This window comes from Trachemys scripta, chromosome 18, assembly GCF_013100865.1.
Source record: "Trachemys scripta elegans isolate TJP31775 chromosome 18, CAS_Tse_1.0, whole genome shotgun sequence".
NCBI lineage: Eukaryota > Metazoa > Chordata > Testudines > Emydidae > Trachemys > Trachemys scripta.
This window is the reverse complement of record NC_048315.1, coordinates 17,504,356-17,527,159: the sequence shown is the minus strand read 5'-3', so window position 1 is coordinate 17,527,159 and position 22,804 is coordinate 17,504,356. Positions and strand designations below refer to the sequence as shown.

Here is a 22,804-nt window from a genome sequence, read left to right as displayed (position 1 = left end):
TTCCAGTCATGAAATACTGCAAAGGGACATCTAAGAGAGCCATTTGTATGTACAGTCCTAGCCCTTAAGAAAACTAAACTGCAGCTCAGTAACCTCAGGATCTGCAGTTTCCAGGTATTCCTCTAGTAAATATAGGGAAATACAAGGGAATAGAAAGATACCAATGTAATTGTCCCTATCTGATGTAAATCTGGCATATTTTGAAGGGCCACCATTCCCCGTGACAGCACACATACAGCAAACTTCAGCAATATTTAAATAATATTAGGAAGTCTGGCTCTGTCAATGCTAAGAAAGGGAAGCCTTAAATGGAGAACCCCAGCCAGGAAGGAAGGAAGGAATTTCCTCCCGCACCTAGATAATGAACTCCAGGTTGCAGATCACAAGGAAGGATCATATGCATCCGAAGAAGTGGGCTGTAGTCCACGAAAGCTTATGCTCTAAGAAATTTGTTAGTCTCTAAGGTGCCACAAGTACTCCTGTTCTTTTTGCGGATACAGACTAACACGGCTGCTACTCTGAAACAAGGAATTAAGGAGACCATCTAGTAGAGACTCAGATACCATGGTGATGAGTGTGGTGTAAAAACCCAACTGATAGCTTAGATACAGCAAGTGAACTCTGGAATGCTAGATCTCTGCTCAGTGCAGAAAAGGAAGGCACATCAAGGAGTCCATAAATTAATCTTTGATCCTGATTCCTGAGGGCCAGTGTGCATCGGTCCCAGTAAGAGCTAGTCAGTCAAAGGTTGCTCTTATCCCACTAGCATAGGGTCCACCACACAACCACTCCCTTCCTCCCCCAACATTTCCCTACACGCGGGGTGAGGCAGCTGACACAGGGGCTGTCTTCATTATCTTTATGTCAGCAGTGATATGCCAGTTCCCTTATGCCAGGGAAATTCCCTGATGACCATTTAAAGATAAAATCTGGCCCTTTTGTAGTGCTCAAACCTGGATCTTAGATGAGAATCTGGCCCAAAATACTTGGGAACTCATCTGCCAGGTTAGAGGGTGAAACACAATATTTGATTTATTAAAATAAATTGTGCAATAGCCCATTAAAAATATATAGATGCTGAATACTGAATGAGGATTCTGTGAAATACACAAGCCACCAGCTGTGATGGCAGGTGATGAGGTGGCATGTTCTCCCCATGTCACAGCCCTGAGTAATGATGAGTCACTGAGATGCATTCCAAAGGGAGCAGACAAGGACAGATGCCCTCCAGCTGCAAGCTCTTCCCCCACAGCTCAGCTGGAAGCAGCGCAAATTCACTTCAACTGAAGCTAATTGACTTTCTTAGCCTGTGTCTTTGCAAATGCTGTTTCCTGGCTTCAGCCAAGCTTGGCACAGCTGTAAGGATTAAAGTCTACAATTTCTATCCAAGAGAGTTAACAAAAAAAAAATTACTAATCGTTTTCATAGTGCCAATTTAAAGAACCGCTGCCACTGAATAACTGTGATACGGCCCATACAAAACCAGGCTGAGACGGGTCATTGCCAATCTTGCAAACCCCTCCATATATGATAGAGAGTATCCTTTTACTCCCGACAGTTCACCAGTGACTAAAAGATTGGCTTCAAACAAGAATGTAGGTCAATGCAATGCTTTGTAAAGGTGCAACTGATCTTGGTACTCACAGTACTCTATGCCCAAGACAATGTCCTTAAAGTAGAGCCGAGCCTGCTCTTCAGTGAATGGCTGGTCAGTTGGCACCTCCATGACAGGACTGAAAGGAAAAAGGCAGTCAGCTAGTAAACAGAGCTCTTGGGTTCTATTTCTGTCTGTGACTTTGCATGGTCTTGGGCAAGTCATTTCAGACCAGATTTACAAAAGTGCTCAGCAACCACAATGGGGACCAGATTTTCAAAAGAGCTCAGCTCCCATTCAGGGACCTACGTAAGTGCTCATCATCTGGCATCTCCCATTCTGACACTTAGGGATAGATTTTCAAAAGACCCAGCCTGCTGAGCTCATTGGAAAATCTGGCCATTTACTTTGGTGCCTAAGTGGGAGCTGAGCTCTTTTGAAAATCTGACCCCTAGGACTTGATTTCAGAGGACTGAGCACCCATAACTCCAGCTGAAGGCAATGGGAGCTGGGCATACTCTCAGCACTTCTAAAAATCAGGCCCTCATTGTCTGTTTCCCCTTCTGTAAAATCAGGATAATACCTGCCCCAATGTGAAACACTGACAACCATGGAGGAAAAGTGTTATAAAAAGTGCAAAACTGTATTATTTATTATTATATCATTTATTAAAGAAGCATGTCACAGTCATTACTATCAGTCTCACAGAAAGAAACTGCTGTTGGTATATTGCCTTATGGCCTTTACAAGCACCATACAGTTGGCACATAACTTGCATATCAAAAGTAGTCTTCCAAAGGCCTGATTCTGATTTGACATTATGCTAGTTAGGATTTGCTCCTGAAGAAAAGGGCAATAAAACCAGTGTCGTCCAGGTTTCAATGAGACCAGACTAAGGGCTAAATATTCCCTTGTAGGGTTTGACATTAACATGAAAATATTTCTGATTTATCATTTTAGCAGCTCTTAAAACCCTGTTTTCCTGTTCAAGGTTCAGTACAGCTGCGAAAAAGTCTCAGGAGTCAGATTGAAAACTTCCTTTTCCCCACCCTGGTGGCCCCCTTTATGTCTTCATTGTTAAAGGACGTGCAGAATCTCTTAAGTGACCCTCCTCTCCCCTGCCCACAGGTGAGAGCCAAGCGTAAATGGCAATAGAGGGCCAAGACCCTACAAGCACTTTCTGAGAGGTAAGGAGCACATTCAACTCTCAATGATGTCAATGGGAAGTGTGGGTGCTTAACATCTTGCAGGATTCTGCCTGATTCTGCAATGTATTTGGCACTGATGCAGCAAAACACTCTTTAACTTTAAGCATGTGAGTATTCCCACTGACTTCAAGAGACTTAAGGATGTGCTTAAATGCTGTGCTGGATCCCAGCCAGAGCTCTCAGTATCTTGCAGGATTGAGCCCTTGTTGAGAATCAATGCACAAGAGGTCTCCAGCGACTTAGCAGCAGCTACCCTCTCTTTTAACCACCCTGTCCACCCCCCCATCCCATAGAGCTCAAGGAAGCTGGCAGCACCGCATCTCTCCTGTCAGAAAACTACTCTCTGTGCTTTTTAGCTCCCCCCCCTCATTCTTTCACTAGATGAGCTTAATGGTCTGTTTCCATTTTTGTCACCGATTTCCAGCTTCCTCCCCCATCACATGGCAACATTTTCATGTCGCTGAATCCTGGGAGAAGCAATGGGAGCGACAGGACTGCTAATGAAGTATAATTGCCATCTGCTAGAGGTAGAAGGGTTGCTTCAAAAGAGAGGCACAGCCCCCCTTTGTGGCTGCAGCTGATTACAATGGCTTTTTCTGAGCTGTGCAGAGACTCAAAAGAGAGTTTTCTCCCTTCCCCAAAGGGACAACTGTTGTCCTGATCACCAGTAAGACCTTCCTTGCCTCTCATCCTGTCACCATTAACCTGCAAGAGACGGCAGCCCAGAAAAAAGTGGTAAAGGGAAATAAAATGTATGGAATCTCCCTGCAGATTTAGCTCTCCTAATCCCTCTTCCTTCTTTTCTGAATTACAGGCCCATTCCAAGTGCAATTAAAGTCAATGGAAAGGCTCCCAGTGACTTCCTTGGGAGTTGAACCTGGCCCTAAATAAAGTATGGGAGGGGAGTTTGGAAAGATGAGCTTCTGGATTTGTCTACACTGCAAAATGAAGATCTGATTGTACCATGACTAAGCGTACCTGCGTTAGCATTAATCTGGCACGGGCTAGCAACCAAAGTACAAGCCCTCCAAGGATCCTGGGTATATGCTCTGGTTGCTGGCCCATGCTGCCACTACTGTTACCCGTGCTAGCTAGATTAAAGCTAACATGGCTATGCCTACCTATGCTACAATCAAACCTTCACTTTGCAGTGTGCACATAGCCTCAATGGTTAAACCTTCCTTTCATGTCTTGTACCATTTCTTCTGGTTAGCTCCAAAGCAGAAGTAACAGGTACTGGAGAGACTTAGGGCTCAATTCTGCCTTGAAATAAATGGTAACTGAGGGTGCTCAGTACCTTGTAATATTACACCCTTAGGACCCAATCCGATGCCTACTGAAATCAATGAGGGTGTTTCTACTGACCCCTAATTAAGGGCCTGATCCAAAGCCAAATGAAGCCAATCGAAAGACTATTATTGTCTTCAGTGGTTGCTAAGAGTGGGATTTTCAAAAGTGCTCACCACTGTCTCAACTCTCATGCCACTGAAGTCAGTGGGAGTTTTAGCAGTGGCTTCAATCGGAGTAGAGTGAGGCCACTGCCGAACGCCCTAAACTACTACAACATGCTACACAACACAATAGACTCTGTTCAGGAAAAGGCTACCCTTCAATTGGCTTAGACAGTGAAAAGCTTTTCATCCTCTACTAGATGAGGCCTAAAACCATCACCACACCATTATAATGACGTTAATAGCAACAACCCTGCCACATGGCACAGTGACACATGAATATGCTATGACATTTTAAAACCGTATCGCGACCCTGTATTGTTGGGTTTTTTTGGTTGAGCCAGGATTCCAGTCCGTGTTTCTACCTGGCAGTGGTACTCTGAAAAGCATTTTCAGCCATTACCTCTACTCATTTGGAGCAAAAAATTCTAATGATGATCTCATTTTACTCTGTAATGGTCATCAATTGTTTGCTGCAATAACAACTATCGTGTCACACTGAAAATTGTGCATCACATGCACATCAGACTGCATCTGTGCTACAGCATGCAGAGGTTCTCACTTGCATTGGCTACTGTCAGAAGACAGGATACTGGGCTAGATGGACCACTGGTCCGACCCAGTATGGATGTTCTTATGTTGGAGGACCCAGCAAAAAGAAAAGCAGAGCCCACATCAGAATCTAAAGAACTGAAAGTGAGTGTTAGGCCCCAAGAGAAACAAAAGCAAAGCAGTAGGTAAGGAAGGATGGTCTTGTGGCAAAGGCACTAGACTATGATACAGATTTGTGTTCAATTGCTTACTGTGATAGAGGCTCTCTGTCTGACCTTGACCGCTTCATCTCTCTCTGACACAGGGGCATTCAAAAACGTGGTCAGTAATACTTCCCTTCTCCCTTCCTGGACCTGGCTTGCATATTAAGATTGTAAGCTCTTCAGGATCTGCTGTAAACTGTATCTATCCCAAAGATCTGGATAATGTAATGTGTGGAGGTGGAAAAGCTCCTGCATTTACAAAATGCTGTCTCTCAAATAATTCGGGCGAGGGAGAATTCAATAGTGATTGGCATAAGGTTAGACACTGGTGAGTAAACGAGTGCAAGGAACTCTAAGGAAATATACCCTATACATAGACATGACAGAAGAGGGTATAAGGTGGAAGTTACTTTAACTTACATTATTTAAAAACTTCTTCTGGTCACTTGACATGTAAGTTAATCAAGTCAGACTCCCTTCACCAGATTCTGAAAGCAGTTATACCAGTGTAAATCTCAGTGACTACAAAATCTAGAGAGTATCTGATTTACAGTGGTGTAACTGCAATCAGAATCTGTCTCCTTCGCACCCACTTAGTGACATACAACTGGCACCATCTTACACATCGCCTCTGCATTTCACCCAGGGAGTTAGTGAATGAGTCCTCCTCCATTCAGAAGCTGGCTCTCCATCTGATGAGAACTGCAAACACCTAAACATTCTATTCCCCAAAGTCCCCTGCGGGCTACTTACCCCTTACGCAGAAGGTCAAACACTGAAAGAAAAAGAAAAAAAAGCAACCATGGGTAAGAGGGAAGGAATCCAATTTAGTGCAGACACACATTTCTAGCATATTTGCCTATAAAATAAACACAGTCCCAGAACCATTGTAATCAATTTATCCCACCCAACAAGGCAATGCAGAATTAAAAGAGCTTGTTGCTTTAGCAGAGACAAATATAACGACATAGGCCAGCTCCAATTGGGAGACAACAGATGCCAATTTACTAACCCTACTTGTATTCTCCTGGCTTCCAGACCCTCTTGATTTGATTTTGCCTTCTTACATAACAGTATTGTTTTTTGTATCACTGCAATAATATCTATAGCAAAACAGGATACGGTATGAATGTGTATCCTCACTAGTAATGTATTAAATTGGCAGGATAGCTATGTAACTATCAACAGATAAAATGGATGCAATTATATGAGTTTGAAACATGCTCTAGTTTGTACAACTCTGAGTGTTCTCATTTTTATTATGGGTGAAACCGTGGCTTTGCTGAGTAAGCAGCAGCGCACTGTTGCACTTCTCCAGCCTGTGACTCAGAGTCCCAATCTGCATCCTAGTTCCCCACCCTGCTATGGGTGAGCAGGAGAGACAGGGAATAACCTGTACAAGCCTTATAGATTACTCCCCCCTCCCCACGAACAGTGGTGCACTTATGCTGTATGGCATTGGATCCAGGAGTCTGCTCCCTCCCCATCCCATCTGTCCACATCCCAGTCACCTATCTCAGCCCTATTCCTAGTGCAGATTATTTCCTCTGCTGGAAGGCACACTGGGGCCTTGGCTCTGTCCCCCTGCACAGAAGAAGGAACAGTAGTAGCCCTGCAGAGGCTGCTCCACCACACAGTGAAGTAGGTAGCTGGCACACAGGAGTAAGGGGCAAAGCAATCCTCACACTTCTGTGGGGGAAGGATAGATGGGCCAGAGCCTGGTACCATCTGGTACTTGTTTTTCTTTCATAAAACCAAACCTTTTGAGATTCAATTAATAAAATACAAATAAAAAATTATGTAATAATTAAAAAACCGGTTAACCTACCTTTCTGTAACTGCTGTTCTTCAAGATGTGTTGCACATGTCCATTTCACTATAGGTATGTGTGCCCCCTGTGCACAGTGGTCAGAGAACTTTTTCCCCTCACTGGTTCCGGTCTGGCGCCATGCGCCACTGCATGGTGCTGTAAGAGGACAGATCTGCCCCAACCCCCCTCAGTTCCTTCTTACTGGATAGGCTCCGACAGAGAGGGGAATGAGGGCAGATTGTGGAATGGATATGTGCAACACATCTTGAAAAACAACAAAAACAATTCAGTGCTGCAATTGAAATAAGAGTGTTTGTCAAACCCCAGTTAAATTAATGAGCTGCCGTGTATTGTCTCTTTAAAGGAGCAATGAACTTAGCAACTTTGCTCAGTTTCAATGAGAGGGCTGGACATGGCAAGAAGATGTCTCCCAGGAATTCAGGAGTTGGGATTCACTGTCTGTTACCTGTTAGGCAAAGTTTGGACTGGCAAAGTCCTAAAGAGTTTGCTGGCAAGGCCGACAAGCTGGTATGTCAGGGAGCTATCACATAGCTTAGCAGTAGCAAAACTCTCACTTGCTGAGGTTGAAACAGGTAACATAGTAACTCACAGTTCTGGGAACCTCAGCACTTCTCACATTGGCAGATGGTTTTGGGGAAATTCAGGACTGGGAGTGTTTTGGAATCACTTTGCAAAAAGTAACTGGGTGATAGAAACCAGGGTGTGGCCTGCTTGCTTCTCAGAGGACTGTTGGTGTCAGGCTGTGAGCTACAGCAGCACAGCATTTAAGACACCCAGAGTTGCAGGGCAGGTAGTAACACAACCCCTTACTGGTCTGAGTTGAACCCCAAAACATCACAATGCTGTAGCCCGGGAGGCACAGAAACGTGACGTGACTTGCCCAGGATCATCCAGCAGGCTAGCAGCAGAGCTGGGAATAGAATCCAGGTCTCCAGAGTCCCAGTCCAGAGGACTACGCTGCCTTCCTTCCCCAAGCTGACGGAAGCATTCCTTCTTAGCCACTCTACAGAGCTCAATTACCCAATACCTCAGATCAGAAAATTAAGATGTCAATGTAAAACTTGATAAAGTTATTTAATTTTTTTTTAATTGTATAGTGATTAGAGCAGGACTCCTGAGCTCTATCTACGGCTCTGCCACTGCCTCACTCTGTGAACTTAGGTCAATCACTTAAATCTCTCTCTGCCTCAATTTATGCAGGTGTAAACAGGTGTAACACCAACTCACTGGGGTCTGCTGAGCAAAAACAGGGCTTAGGCTCGGAATTGGGTTGTAGCCTAAAGTCCGAAGTGGCTATCACTGCTCCATAATAGCATAGGGTTTCCCAGCAGTGCAATTCCACCATTAGACACCTTTGTGTCTGATGTGTAGGCTCAGCTAGGCAGTAGGGTCCCGTACTGTTAGGGGGTGATCTGCCAAAACCAAGGAGACCTTTCCCTCACAAGTAGTTAAACAAGATACTGCAACACTAGCAAAATCCCAATGCAAACTCTCATCTGTAAAGTGAGACCGCTCTATTTACAGCAAAGACCTATTTGCTACCATACAGCAGTGATGTTAAAACAGATCAAGATGCAACTATAACATGCTGCAATATACTAAGGCCAACTCGTCTTTCTTTGCAGGCTCAGGAAGAAGCTGCTTTTGGCAGCATTTCATAATTCTATCATTTCCTCTCTCTCAGCTTCTCAGTTTTCTTAGCCCTGCTTTCTTAGCACCAAGCTCTGCATGGTGTACATGGATGCAAGAAATAAACAAGCCAATGTGCTTAAGTCTCAATAGCTCACTCTGTCCTGCACCTTCTCTTGTTTTCTATTCTACTTGATTGTCTACAGTACATTTTAGAAGGAAAGCCTGCCTGGTATTTCTGATCGTCCTGCTGGGAAGTGCTATCAATGGTGACACCATTCAGCTGAATGCCTGTCAGACAGCCTGAGCTCGAGATGTGTTGAGCACTTACCACGTCCTCTGACTTTAACGGGAATTACAGATACACAGCCAGATTCTCGGCTTTGCCAAGCTTATTCTTTGTAAAACAGAGAGGGGTGGTTACAGCTCCCTGATTCTCTGCAGGCCCTTGTCCCAGGTTAGAATAACCTAGTAGCTGCTCTGTGTTCCCTGAGCATTGCAAAGGAAGCAGCGTGTGGATGAAAATCAGCCCCACTCAGGATTAGACCTACATCTGCATACAGCATCACTGAGACATGCGGACGGAACAGTAAGGCTTGCACACCCTGCAGAGTGCTGATACGCCTTGGCTTAGTTTTAACTGCACATGAAAGAATTGCTTTTTACAATGTTCTCAAATGTACCTACTAGTACCAATGAAGCGGCCCTTACTGTCCCACAGCAGTACTCCTGGCCCAGTCTATGAACCTTTCATCACACTGCTGAGCTACTGCTCACATAAGCTATTCCAGGGATTAAAGAGAGAGTGACACTGGAGATCGTTATGCAGGTGATTATGCCCCTCGTTTGCTCACCCATTCTCTGCTCAGACTCCAGTGGGTCTACTCATGTGAGTAACTGCTCTCCAGTATGAGTAAGGGGTTGACAAGCGGCCCCACTATTATTACTGTTATCACCATTACTGTAACCCAGCAGCACAACGTTTTTCCTCTTCTGCTTTTTGAATTGCACTTTGCACTGACTTTCATTCAACCAAAAGGAATCTAACACACACGCGCCTCCAAAAAGCAACACAAGCTGGGCTCCCTGCTATACTTGTGTTTCCACCTCAACTGCCACATCTTTGATGTCTCTCGAAAAACAACGTGGGCTTCGGCTGAATCTGCTCTTGAACGGGAAACTGGCCTTTCAAAGGAAAGCAGCTTCATTTGCTAGGCAGATCCCCCTTTCCAGGCAGCTTCAAAAGCCTCCTTTACTATTTCATGAGGCGTATCCTTGTAGATACGGTGGCTGACTCTTCACAGGGGTGTTAGAGGAGACAGGACAGAAGGAAATTCCCTCCACTCTTTGTGCGCATGCATGAGGCAGACATGATCTCAGTCTCTGCATATCACACTAGACTCCCCAGAGAGAAGAGGAGCCATCCACTGCTCCCACCCTTTTACTCTGGCTGGATGAATTAGAGCCAGGCTGAGTGTGTGCAAGAAGCACAAACTATACCCGTTCAATGTCAGTGGATGCAGCAGCTCTTGCTCTGTGCAGCTCTCCTAAGGTGCAAGGCCTCCTGAACCTAGGGGAGGGATAGCTCAGTGGTTTGAGCATTGGCCTGCTAAATCCAGGGTTGAGAGCTCAATCCTTAAGGAGGCCATTTAGGAATCTGGGGCAAAAATCTGTCTGGGGATTGGTCCTGCTTGAGCAGGGGGTTGGACTAGATGACCTCCTAAGGTCCCTTCCAACCCTGATATTCTATGACACTGGTGCAATGCCTTTCTGCATTCTCCCACCCCTTAGGAGACTTTAACGTTTCATAGGTACCAACTCTATCTCTGTTGTGGTCTGTGAAAGTCTCCTGGATATGTACATTAAACACCTCAGTGAGAATAAGCAAGTATGGCTCTATTAACATACAGGGAGATACATACCCATGTACAGATTGTCCTCTGCAGAATCATCCAGTACCTAAAATGGATATCACAGAAGCAAGAGAAGGGAAACAGACAGGGAGACATCTTTAATTCAATAACACTCTATAATTATCCATATTTCATGTTGTGCTGGAGGGTATTAAACTCACAGAGCACCTGGAATTTAAGTTTAATGGAGTAATATGCGATTTTTGACTTTAAATATACATCTATCTCCCCTGCCTTTATCTCGCAAGTGCGTGTGCACACACACTTCTTACCAGTTTTTAGTAGGGATAGACTCAAGCATCCCTAAACCTGGGAAATTTAGCTACAGATCTGCACATTGCAATCTGACCCTTCTCTGATGCTCTGCAGACTAGACTTAAAATAACAAGACTTGCACCCTTGAGCCATGTTAAGCACAACCACTGTACACACCAAGGGCCCAGCTCATGCATGGCATACAGTCACATAAGCCTGATTTTCAGACAAAGTATATGCAAGAAAGGCTGCTATGCATCTGTCTCCATGTAATCTACATGCGAAAATCTGGCTGGCCTTACAATCTAAGGAAAGGATATCACACTAGTATGCCAGGAAGTTTCTCAGTTTGGGTCCTGAACTCCTGGACTGTCGGCAGCTGGGAATATCACCCTGTCGCAATCTCCTCTGTCCACCTGCGCACATTGTTTACTAGCTCAGAAAGGAGTTGCATCCAGACCTCTCTAACTGCAGTGTGGGGCCACTGGACGGGCAAGCATAGGTCTCACTGGGCATGTGCTGCAATGTCATAACACCAACAGAGCTAAGCTGTGGCCCTGCATAATTGTCATCACACTGGATTCAGGGTTCACCAAACTTTGCGGCTAAAACTTGACTTGAACCCAGATATCTCTGTGGATGCCCATCTTTTACACTGAGAAAGCACTGCTATTCACTGGTATATTTCCCTTCTTACCACATTGCCAGGATCAGAATGGGCTTACAGGAGTTGTTATGGGGTCAGAGATCCTATTCAAAGACTCCAGTGCTACAGAGCAACTGCTAGCAGTTAGAAACTCACTGCACTGAGGAGGTTTTTGAAGGACAGAGAGAAATTTTCTTTAGTTTACCCTGGGAAGATCTGGGGAATTAAAGAAAACAAATTCCATGCACTCCTCTGCCTACTAGAGACCGTGCATGCAAATTAAGATGCTATTTGCCCATGTCAGACAAATATTGATTAATAGGGCACTAAGGTCCATCACCACACAAGCACTCTCTCTCTCTTTCTCTCTCCCCGCCCCGCCCCCACTCCTGGCCACACAGACGCATAGGGCTTTTCTACATACAGCATTCCACAGATTAACTTAAGGAATGATCATAAACTGATTTAGTTAAACTGGAGCAAAAGGCTGAGATGACACTAATTTTGGTTTAAACTAGGCTTATTTTGGACAGCTTATGTTGATTAGCCACAGGTTTAAGCTAAACCAAAGTAAACTGGTCTTAGACTGAATAAAAGAATCACCACACAGGAGCCTACACTAGTTTAATTAAACCAGTGCAAGTTCGTGTGTAGGCAAGGCTTAACTTTTCTTTCTCTCTCTAAAACACACAGTTGCTTAAGGATCTGCTATTTATAAACTTTAACCTTGATCAAGCAAGCCCTCCACATACACACAGCCCCACTGTGTGGAGTGTGGGCAGAATCGGGTCCTTAATTCATAAAGATAGGCTGTGATTTTCAAAGCCATCTAGGGGATTTTACTTCCTGATCCCCATTAACTTAAAAAAAACAAACTTGAATGTAACCATCCGCACAGTCTGACCTGAACAACAGTGCCCCTTCCCTCCCAACCCGCTTTGGCATACACACCTCAATCAGCTTCACAATGTTGATATGGTCCAGTTTCTTTAAGATGGCTATTTCTTGATAAACTCTATCCAGTGGTGCCATTGGTTTCGGCTGCCCACCAGAAGTTGCTTTGGATCCTCTAGGGGGAGGTCGACCTGCAACAGCAGCAACAAAAAGTTGTGCTTTACCCCTGCTTGGCAGCACACGATACAACACAGTGAATGGCTGTAGCGCATGGGGCTTTGAATGGGTGCAGGACCTAAAAGCATACGACAGAGATGACACACTGACCTACTGAACGTTCTCCGCACGAGTCAATGCCCAACTTTTATTTTCTCGTATAAAGTCAGCTTGAAATTTAGTGCCAGTGAAAAGAGTAAGATTGACTGCTCTGGGGATTGGAAATCAGTCAGCTGCAGAACAAGTACAACATTGGGCACCAGCACTGCCCCATCAACATTCCTACAGTCTGCCCTGGAAGGACATCCAGCAGGTCCCAAGCTCCGCTGGGTCAACTCATCCCATTATCTTTCTAAGGCCAATGAATTGAGCTCTGGGTGCTTCAGTGTGTTTGGACCTTTCAGGTGAAGCCTTAAAACTAAAATTCTGTATGAACATTAAGGAGACCATGGGATGTTTTCATAGAATGATTTACCCTGTGTTACTAGCCACAATTTATCTGCCCCCAACTACTCTGATACATCTATAGTTGATGCCTTCCACCCCAGAGATGGCTGCACTGTCTCTCATTTGTAAACAGGTTTAGGATTGTTCAGGTTAAATGCACTATTCTATTATAATCATGATCCCATTGAAAAAAAATCATACCACAAGCTATGATGCAGATAGGTAGTTAGGCAGAAGGCAATGCACATTCTGATCTGGTTTTTCTATTGTTACAAAAAGCTCCAATTTCCATGTCCTGTTCTATTTCCAAAACAATTACAAAGACCTGGCAAGTGAAGCGATCCCCCAATAAACAGATTTAAGACCCAATCATGAGGCCTCTCACTAGCTTGAATGAATTATTCCGTGAGTAATTGCCAAATTACTCAAAAGGAAAATTTGGTACTTGATGACAAAATTTCACAAGGGTACGTGGTGCTTTGCATTAGCCTTATGCACACAATGAGCCTGATCTTAGAAGGAGCTGATGCCCACAACTCCAACAATCTTCAATGGGAGTTGAGAGTGCTTAGCAGATAGTAGGATCAAGCCCAATGTTTTCAAAAGATTAAATTTAAAACATGTCATTTCACATGAAGGAATGAATAAAAGCTTAGTTTCCAGAAGGAGAAGACGAGCCAGGTAGGATATTGCTTGTATTGTTGTGTTAGGCAAAAGGCCTCACTATAAGAAACTACTTGAGCTAGTGGAATGGACCAGCGGGCAAAGGACAAGCCATTAGCCAGCAAGTTTTCCTCCTCAAGGTTTGATTCTTAGATGTTAGGGTGCCTGAATTACAGCAAGAGAAACAAACTAGAAAAACAGATAAACCCAACCTGCGTTACAACCCAGGTCAGTGTGCAGAATCCTTTTCCATTGACAAGGCCAGAGTTTCAAAAGTGCTCAGCACACCGATGAAAATCTGGCCATCAGTGTTGCAATCAGAGCTGCCGGGTGCTGAGATCTAGTGAAAATCTGGCTCCAGCTGTGGACACTGAGTACTTGACAATCTGGCCCCACGGCTAGCATTTTCAGAAGGGCTCAGTATCCACAGTTAGGGCCAGGTTTTCAAAAGCGCTCAGCGGGTTGGGTGCCACGTGCTTTTGAAAATCTGGCCCTAGGTGTCTTGCACAATCTTTGAGAGCCTGTCTGAGCCTTTAGACTCCACCTCCACATTCTGTGCTAGACCACTGTGGGACACCCAAGAAGGAGAGTTAACTTCCTGATGGCTGGGAAACAAGCAGGGGCGGCTTTGGATCACATCACAAATTCAAAATGGCTTCTCCTTACAGGTTGAGTATAAAGAACGAGGAGTACTTGTGGCACCTTAGAGACTAACAAATTTATTTGGGCATAAGCTTTCGTGGGCTAAAACCCACTTCATCGGATGCATGCAGTGGAAAATACAGTAGGAAGAGCAGAGTGTTTTGTGTTTTGAGGATAGTGTCTCGTTTTTGTGCACGCAAAAGAGTGTGCTTGAAAACTTATTCAGATAATTTGCTGAAAGATACTGTAGAGGCACAACAAGAAAAAGGGCTTCTATATGCTACACAAGTACAGAGGTCAGTGTTTTACCATCAGGGAGCAAGACTGTCTGGGACAGAGGGCACCAAGGAGCAGTGAGGTGGGAAATTGTGTTTTGGATGATAGCTCATGCTTGTCCTTAATCCTAATTATAGATGATCCAGTATGTCTATCCTCACAAACCACCCAAGCAGCTTTGAAAGGAGGCCAGGTTCTGTACGCCTTACTCCGGCAAAATTTCCAGGGGATAGCAGGTAAGGCCTGCAGGGCTTGTCTGTAATCTTTAAAAGCATGATACCTACGTGGAAATCCATACTGTTTCAGTAGCTTCTTTTTGGAGAGGACTTTCATAGCCTGAGGGAAGAAAAAAAAGTGTTAAAACAGAGCAAAGCCATGATACTGGGAGTTACACTCACTGCTCAGTCCTTGCAGTGTTTGCTATATCTTTGCAATTCAGTTCAGCTACTGGTCTGGGACTCCAGTTTTCAGATCTTTATCCAAGGGAGAGAGAGCTTAATTAGTGACAGACACCTTCAAAATACTTAAGATCTAAGAAAGAATGAGTTATTTTCCTTTAGGTATATAAAAAGGCCAATTTTACCCATCTTTTTACAAAGCAAAAATAAATCTGATTCACTTATCTTAATCAGATAAGTAAAAAGGGGGCCTGATTCTCAGTTACTCTGTGTGACACAGAGACCCCTTTGTAAACAGTGTCCTGCTATTTGCAAACATCTCTCATCTCACACCCAAGGAACTCACTACAACACACATGCCGTGTAGGATAGCCATCCCTACAAAGTAACATGTAAGGTAACTACAGAAAGCTCGTAACTTGTCACAATTCATAATCACGGAGAGACATATGTATAGATGATATTTACAGAATAATGTATATTGAAAGTTTGCTTTATGGATTGGTTTCAGAGTAGCAGCCGTGTTAGTCTGTATCCGCAAAAAAGAAGAACAGGAGTACTTGTGGCACCTTAGAGCCATTCCCAGTTTTGAATAAACTTCAAAAACAGACACCAACGAGAGGCTGCTGAGCTGGAATTGATATGCAAACTAGACACAAGCAACAAAGGATTGAATAAGGACTGGGAATGGCTGAGCCATTACAAACATTGAATCTATCTCCCCTTGTAAGTATTCTCACACTTCTTAACTGTCTGTACTGGGCTAGCTTGATTATCACTTCAAAAGTTTTTTTTCTCTTAATTAATTGGCCTCTCAGAGTTGGTAAGACAACTCCCACCTGTTTATGCTCTCTGTATGTGTGTATATATATCTCCTCAATATATGTTCCATTCTATATGCATCCGAAGAAGTGGGCTGTAGTCCACGAAAGCTTATGCTCTAATAAATTTGTTAGTCTCTAAGGTGCCACAAGTACTCCTGTTCTTCTTTTTATGGATTGGGAGTAGCACAGGCAGTATTCTCACAAGGCCATTTCTGCCCCCTTTACGCTACCAGAGTTGCATAAAGGGATCTTGGTGTAACTGAGAACCAGGCCCAAGAGCTCTAGGTTAATTATTTCCAGAATGCCTGTCACTGTGGTATCACAGATTGAGGGGCACAGTGATCTGTGGGGTAGCATAGGAATTGCAGGGTACAATGGATAAGAGAACACAAAAGGAAGCATACATTTAAATAAGCTGGCCACTTGGTGACACTCTTCCATCCCTCTACAGTCTCATATTCCAGTATCATACAGTTGTTTGGAACCAATATGTAGTTGATGTGAGATGGTGGACATCGAAGTAATTTTTCTGCCGTCCAAATGGCATTAGGCGAGATGGCAAAAGACAACTTGAATGTAATAAATCAAATCTCTGAGACTTCATAGATACTACTGTGTTAAATAACCTTCTAGCAGCCACTCCAATGATCCCTGAAGACTTCACAGATAAATATTTCATGAGAAACCAGCTCATATGACAATTTGCTCAGGGAAATATTCTGCTCTAGTGAGGCTTTTTCAGAATGAATAGTTTACTTCTATTAATCAAACTTCCATATCTGTAATCCACAGGGGAGTGACCTCAGTGAAATGGGGCTCAATGGAAGGAGACTTTATTACACGTTACCTGATGCTAGTTATCTCTGCTGGTGAGGATACAGCTACCAACCAGAAACCCCATCCATCCTTCCAGTGTCTCTTATATAGTTTAAGGGCCAGATTAAAATCTCAGTTATATCAGTGGATAGCTGGACTAACTCCAATGAAATCTGAATTTATGCTGGTGTAACTGAGCAGAGACTCTGGCACTCAATCCCATTTTATAACTACAGAGGCACACATTGAAAATAGTAGTATCAGGAGATGGAGACTAGACAGTTCTAGTCCTTCACCTACACATTGCCATGACTAAGCTTGGTTCCAACTGGTTGGCTGAATTATTCTGTAGTCTGTGTGAAATGAGTTTGTGATGTCCACAACCCAAAAAACACCTCCACAATCAGCACCTTGAAAGAAGGCCCAGGACAGGAGGGTTCTCAGTGTACTATAAACACACTCCACTTTTATTTCTCCCCCTGCACCCAAATTACAGTGACAAGCGAACTTCAGAAAATATTAATTTCTGCCCACCAAAGAAATTCAAATACAGGATTACTCTTTCACTCAGATTCAGCCAGTAAAGAGACCGTTACACTGTCCTGATCCCATCTCTAAAATTAGAGTCTTTTTCCCATTTGATGAGTGGAAATGAACTTAAAAATAAAAATTCACCAAGTTTTGCTAGTTCATTGGCAAAAACTGGTAAGCATCAACATTACTAAACTAATGGGGCCTTGCTTTCAGTTGATGCCACTAGGCACCGCCATGATACAAATAATTTATAAGAATCATGATCCCTACTCTACTGGGTCTAGAACTTGCAGGGAATGGAATGGCATAGAAGGAATGCCTGTTTTCAGCACTGTCCTATCTAGCTTAGGTATCTATATGGCCCCAGTACCATAATATCTGAGCACCTCACAACCCTCACACCTGTGAGGCAGGGAAATGCTATTATCCGTATTTTACTGTTGGGAAACTGAGGCACAGAGAGGCTAAGGGACACATTTTAAAATATATTTAGGCACCTCTTGGGATTCTCAAAAGCATCTATTGAAATCAATGAGTTTTAGGTGCCTAGATGCTTTTGAAGATTCCATTGGGCACCTAAATACCTTTAAAAATCCAGCCCTAAGTGACTTGCCCATGAGCACACAAAGTCTGTGGAGAGCAAGGAACTGAACCTGGATTTTCCAAGTCCTAGGGTAGTGTCCTAATCACTCTACCATACTTCCTCCCTGTCATAGGATTAAGGGAGGAAGAATGCTAGTAAAGCAGTGCTCTCACATTCAATGAGGGAAGCAAGTAGTAGTAACCCAGTCATCTCAACTGTTCATAACTCACCTGAAAGGAACTACATGGCAACTGTATGGATACTGTAATGTAGTTAAGGTTGTGTGACGCCTATGACAGCATTCAGACTTGCTTCCTATATTGCAGCTGCAGCTACGCCAGCAATTTGTCTACTAGTGACTCCCCAACCCTTGGGAACTCCCCATCTGCAGAACTCTGGTAGTTTTCTAGCCCCTTTGTGCCATCAGAGCAGTGCAAAGAGGTTGGATCATAATATATCCCATTGTTTTCTAAATCAATATGTCGGATGAACAGCAAAGTTTCTTGCGGAACAAGCAGGAGTCATTTAATTACCACAAAGAATAGAGGCATGAATAAACAGTATTAAAGTCAAGTTTTCACTACAGTGAAAGCTGGAGAGGCAAATCACCACATTGCATCCTAGCTGTGCATAACAGCAGAGATACAATGGGGATTTAGCAAGTCTCTCTTCCTTCCAGGCTCAAGCAGAGCTGTCACCAAGGCAATGCATTCATGAAAGAACCAACCCATTTCCTCTCTCAAGCAAAGCTAATTACCCAAACAGAGCCTTTCAGACACAGAATTCTCTCAGAACCTGGTTGGTGGATTTTCCCTTAGTACTGACGAGTGCCTCAATAGCTTCTTCCGAAACAAATGGTGCCAGTAATTTTCTCTATCTATGCCCCTGTGCCCAATTCCTGCCCCTTTCTGATTTCATGAAAACGTGGTTCGTGGTGTGTGTTCTTGGGAGGCAGCATGGGGATCATGTTACAATTTCTCTGATTAATGGAAACCTCTGTGCAATATTTAAGACTACTATTTTCTTCATAGCATTACTGCAGTCTGAGTGTATTGAGGAGCATAATCAAAAGGGCTAAACTACTTTAGGGGAATAACCCAACAAAAGAGGATCTTGGTATCTTTGAGATGAAAGGTTAAAGATCAGGAGGAGTGCTGTAACTCAGAAGTTCTGATGATCTGATGCCGACTCTATAGCTCAGATCCTGCTTTCCGTAAAGTCAGTAACAAAATTTCCATTATTTCACACGGGGGCAATAAGCAGTGTTGCGCCTTGTAAGTGGACTTGCCATCTGCACATTGCAATGCATTGAGACAGCTGAGGACTTCAATTACTGTATACCCAAGCTCACTCTATGGAGGTTCAGCTGTATAGAAGCTACATTGGATTGATGTCTGTCCAGCACTTTGGATATGGAAAGTGATATACATTCAAAGCATTATTATCAATAATCTTATACCATTGTTGGATTAAATGTCCCATTGGGAATGCGGAAAAGTATCACTGTTTATTTCCAATAAGCCCCCCATCTATTCTTTACCCTTATCTGCCATGTTTCAGAATGACATCCCAATGAAAAGGGGCTACAAACCCTCTTTTGCTGAATAAGGGAAAGCCATTAGTCCTGCATATCATGCTATTCAGATGCTGACCATAAATTTGTCATCACTAATCCCAAGCACTGTTTATCATATCATCATCTAAACAGTTTACATCCGATCACTCCATCCATCTTGGTCATTGAACGAGTTGCATACGTAACGTGTGACTGAGTGATGGCATCTGGGTCTGAGGAACCTGAATTGCTACTCATCCCTCCCTATTTTTTGGTGTGTTTTTTAATGGAGGATTTATGGCTGTATCTGGAAAGCTTTCATGAAGAAACTCAATCTTTATCATCTCCATCAAGAAGCTGCAGGGAAAAAAATGGAATGGGATCATTTTTGTCCAGAATTGGAACAGCAATTATCCTTCTCAATCACTTTGCGCTACAAGCTGTTTTAGAGATTGAGAACAGGAAAAATACATGGCCTGAGGCTTCTCAGACTCAAATTTCATCAGCAAAATTATGCCAAACTAGACTTCCACAGGGACATATGTTGTTTCTGCTTTGTATTTTTTAGGGTTACCATACGTCCGGATTTTCCCGGACATGTTCGGCTTTTTGGGCTCCAAATCCCCGTCCGGGGGGAAATCCCAAAAAGCCGGACATGTCCGGGAAAATCGGGACATGCGGGGCCGGTGGTGCCGGGCCGGGGGCTCGGGGGCTGGGCTGACGGTGCGGTGCCGGGCGCTCGGGGGCCGGGCCGGGGGTGTGGTGCCGGGCCGGGGACCGGCAGTGCTGGGTGGGCCGGGGGTGCTCGGCCGGGGGCCGGGCCCCGGGCCGGCACCCCAGGGCCCGAGCCGACCCAGGCTGGAGACGCTGGGGGGGCCAGACTGGGCCGCGCCTCCTCCCACACACTCCCCTTACCTGCTTCAGGCTTCCCGCGAATCAAATGTTCGCGGGAAGCAGGGGAGGGGACGGAGTTGGGGCGGGGCCCCGTGGAGTGTCCTCCTTTTGGGGGCTCAAAATATGGTAACCCTATATTTTTTGCCTTTTAAGGTGCTTGGCCTTTTTTTCTAATCACTGTTAAAGCATCTACTGCAAACTGTAACACTGAAATATTTACAGCTGTAAGGGTTCCTAGGCATAGTTCTGCAAACTCTGGTGTAATGGCAGGTTATCAGCAGGGACTGAACTCAAACGGTAGAGGCCTGTGCTTTAGCAGGCTACGCCCAACAAAGTCAATTGGATTCTTTTCATTTTCTATTTTTCTTTTAATAGAAGGTCAAAAATCAGAAAAAAATAAAGTCCTGCTTGCACATGGGATGACGACGGATTTCTTATTAAAAGGGATATGCCTAATTTGAGGCCTGATCCAAAATCCATTAACATAATGTGTCTTTCTACTGACAAGTTTCAGAGTAACAGCCGTGTTAGTCTGTATCCGCAAAAAGAAGAACAGGAGTACTTGTGGCACCTTAGAGACTAACAAATTTATTAGAGCATAAGCTTTCGTGGACTACAGCCCACTTCTTCGGATGCATATAGAATGGAACATGTCTGTACTCGGCTAGCTTGATTATCACTTCAAAAGTTTTTTTTCTCTTAATTAATTGGCCTCTCAGAGTTGGTAAGACAACTCCCACCTGTTTATGCTCTCTGTATGTGTGTATATATATCTCCTCAATATATGTTTGGGGGGAGGGATAGCTCAGTGGTTTGAGCATTGGTCTGCTAAACCCAGGGTTGTGAGTTCAATCCTTGAGGGGGCCATTTAGGGATCTGGGGCAAAAATCTGTCTGGGGATTGGTCCTGCTTTGAGCCAAGGGGGTTGGACTAGATGACCTCCTGAGGTCCCTTCCAACCCTGATATTCTATGATTCTGTATGTTCCATTCTTCTTTTTGTCTTTCTACTGACTTCCACAAGAACTGAGTCAGGCTATTGGTACTTAAAAGTTCTGCAGTAATCAACACAGAATGCACACTGTCCCATACTTCAGCAACAATCATGTAAAGGATCATACACTATGCAGGATTTTGTAACATGAATAAAATACTGCATCTTAAAAATAAGTTTTGTTCTGTTTATAGGTATATACTTTTTTTTTGCACAATCATTCTCTGTTTCCTTTAAGCTAGGTGGCAACACTTCCTTGTACTGAAATAGAATGTGTGAGGTTCGGCTACATACCATATACAATTCCAGGCCACTTAAATGCTAATTTTCTCCAATTATTTGTTGTCACTTTTCAACATGAAGACAAAAAGAGAAATTGGCAATGTTGGTTTTGGAAAAAAAAAGAATAAAAAAGCCCCCTCTCCCAATTGCCATGATCAGAATTGCTCCTGGTAATTGTTGGTGCTACACATTTGCATTAGATCTCCCCTTCGGCTGCCTGACAACTCTTGTCAAAGTGTATTGTTGTAACATGGTTTTAGACAGCAGCGATAAATGGAACAACATGCAATTTATCTCGGTATTAAAAACTGCATGTCAGTCAAACACACAGGGAAATGTGAGGAGCAATGCAACCATTAGCTAATTACACAATTCTCTATCATTTCTCTTAAGCTTTTAAAACAATCTGTCAAATTCCAGGGTATTTCAACGCCTCAGGAAACTGGAAGCCTCTCCATCATAATCTATAACACTGCAAAAAACTGACACTGATGCCCCCAGGATGAGCAGCCAACAAAATTCCAGAGTTTTACACAACAGGGAGAGTGAGGGGAATGCCCCCTGTATGGCTGCACCAGAAAAAAGAATGATGTGTGCAAGCAAATGAAAGCAGAGTAAAAACCTAGCATTATTACTCTTCTGCTGCTGCAATCTGCCCTTGTCATATGAAAATGTTGGGTCAATTGTGTAGCAGGCCCCTCCACCAGGGGTTGTAAAATAGCAGACATTCAATGCAGTCAGATATTTTTCTTTTTGCTATTGCCCGAGGAGTTGAAAAACCCAGGCCTCCCTCCCTGCCACTGTTTTGGTGAATCCTTTGTTTTGAGACTTTGTCGCAGGGATGAAATTTAATAGTGCAAAGTGTAAGGTTAGAGACTAACAATAAGAATTTTTGCTATAAGCTGGAAACTTATCAGTTGGAAGCTACAGTGGAGGAGAAATACCGTCACCTGGGTGTACTGTTGGATCACAGGATGACTATGAGCCGTTAATGTGATGTGGCCGTGAAAAAGACTAAGGCAGTCCTAGGATGCAACAGGTGGGGTATTTCCAGTAGAGATAGGGAAGTGTTATTACCATTATACAAGACACTGGTGAGACCTCATCTGGAACCCTGTGTGCAGTTCTGGTCTCCCATGTTTAAGAAAGATGAATTCAACTTGGAACAGGTACAAAGAAGGGCTACTAGGATGATCAGAGGAATGGAAAACCTACCTTAACAGAGGAGACTCAAAGAGCTTGGCTTGTTTAGCCCAACCAAAAGAAGGCTGAGGGGAGATCTGATCGCTCTCTATAAATACAATGGAGGGATAAATACCAGGGAGGGAGAGGAGTTATTTAAGTTAAGTGCCAATGTTGACACAAGAACAAATAGATATAAACTGGCCATCAACAAGTTTAGTCTTGAAATCAGATGAAGGTTTCTAACCATCAGAGGAGTGCAGTTCTGGAACAGCCTTTCAAGAGGAACAGTGGGGGGAAAAATAGTTCACGGAGATAGGTCCA

General features: G+C 43.8%; 1 protein-coding gene across 6 annotated transcripts in view; it reads right to left on the bottom strand.

The window, feature by feature from the left end:
- The window catches only part of CAMKK1 (calcium/calmodulin dependent protein kinase kinase 1), a 181,761-nt gene that overhangs the window by 54,267 nt on the left and 104,690 nt on the right, over positions 1-22,804 (bottom strand). For all 6 annotated transcript variants that reach the window (XM_034752591.1, XM_034752595.1, XM_034752596.1 and 3 more), the window contains 5 exons: positions 14,705-14,756; positions 12,234-12,367; positions 10,391-10,427; positions 5,762-5,783; positions 1,645-1,733 (listed from right to left, as the gene is read on the bottom strand). In XM_034752591.1, the coding sequence (XP_034608482.1) occupies positions 1,645-1,733; positions 5,762-5,783; positions 10,391-10,427; positions 12,234-12,367; positions 14,705-14,756 (334 nt within the window). The remainder of the gene's footprint in view (positions 1-1,644; positions 1,734-5,761; positions 5,784-10,390; positions 10,428-12,233; positions 12,368-14,704; positions 14,757-22,804) is intronic.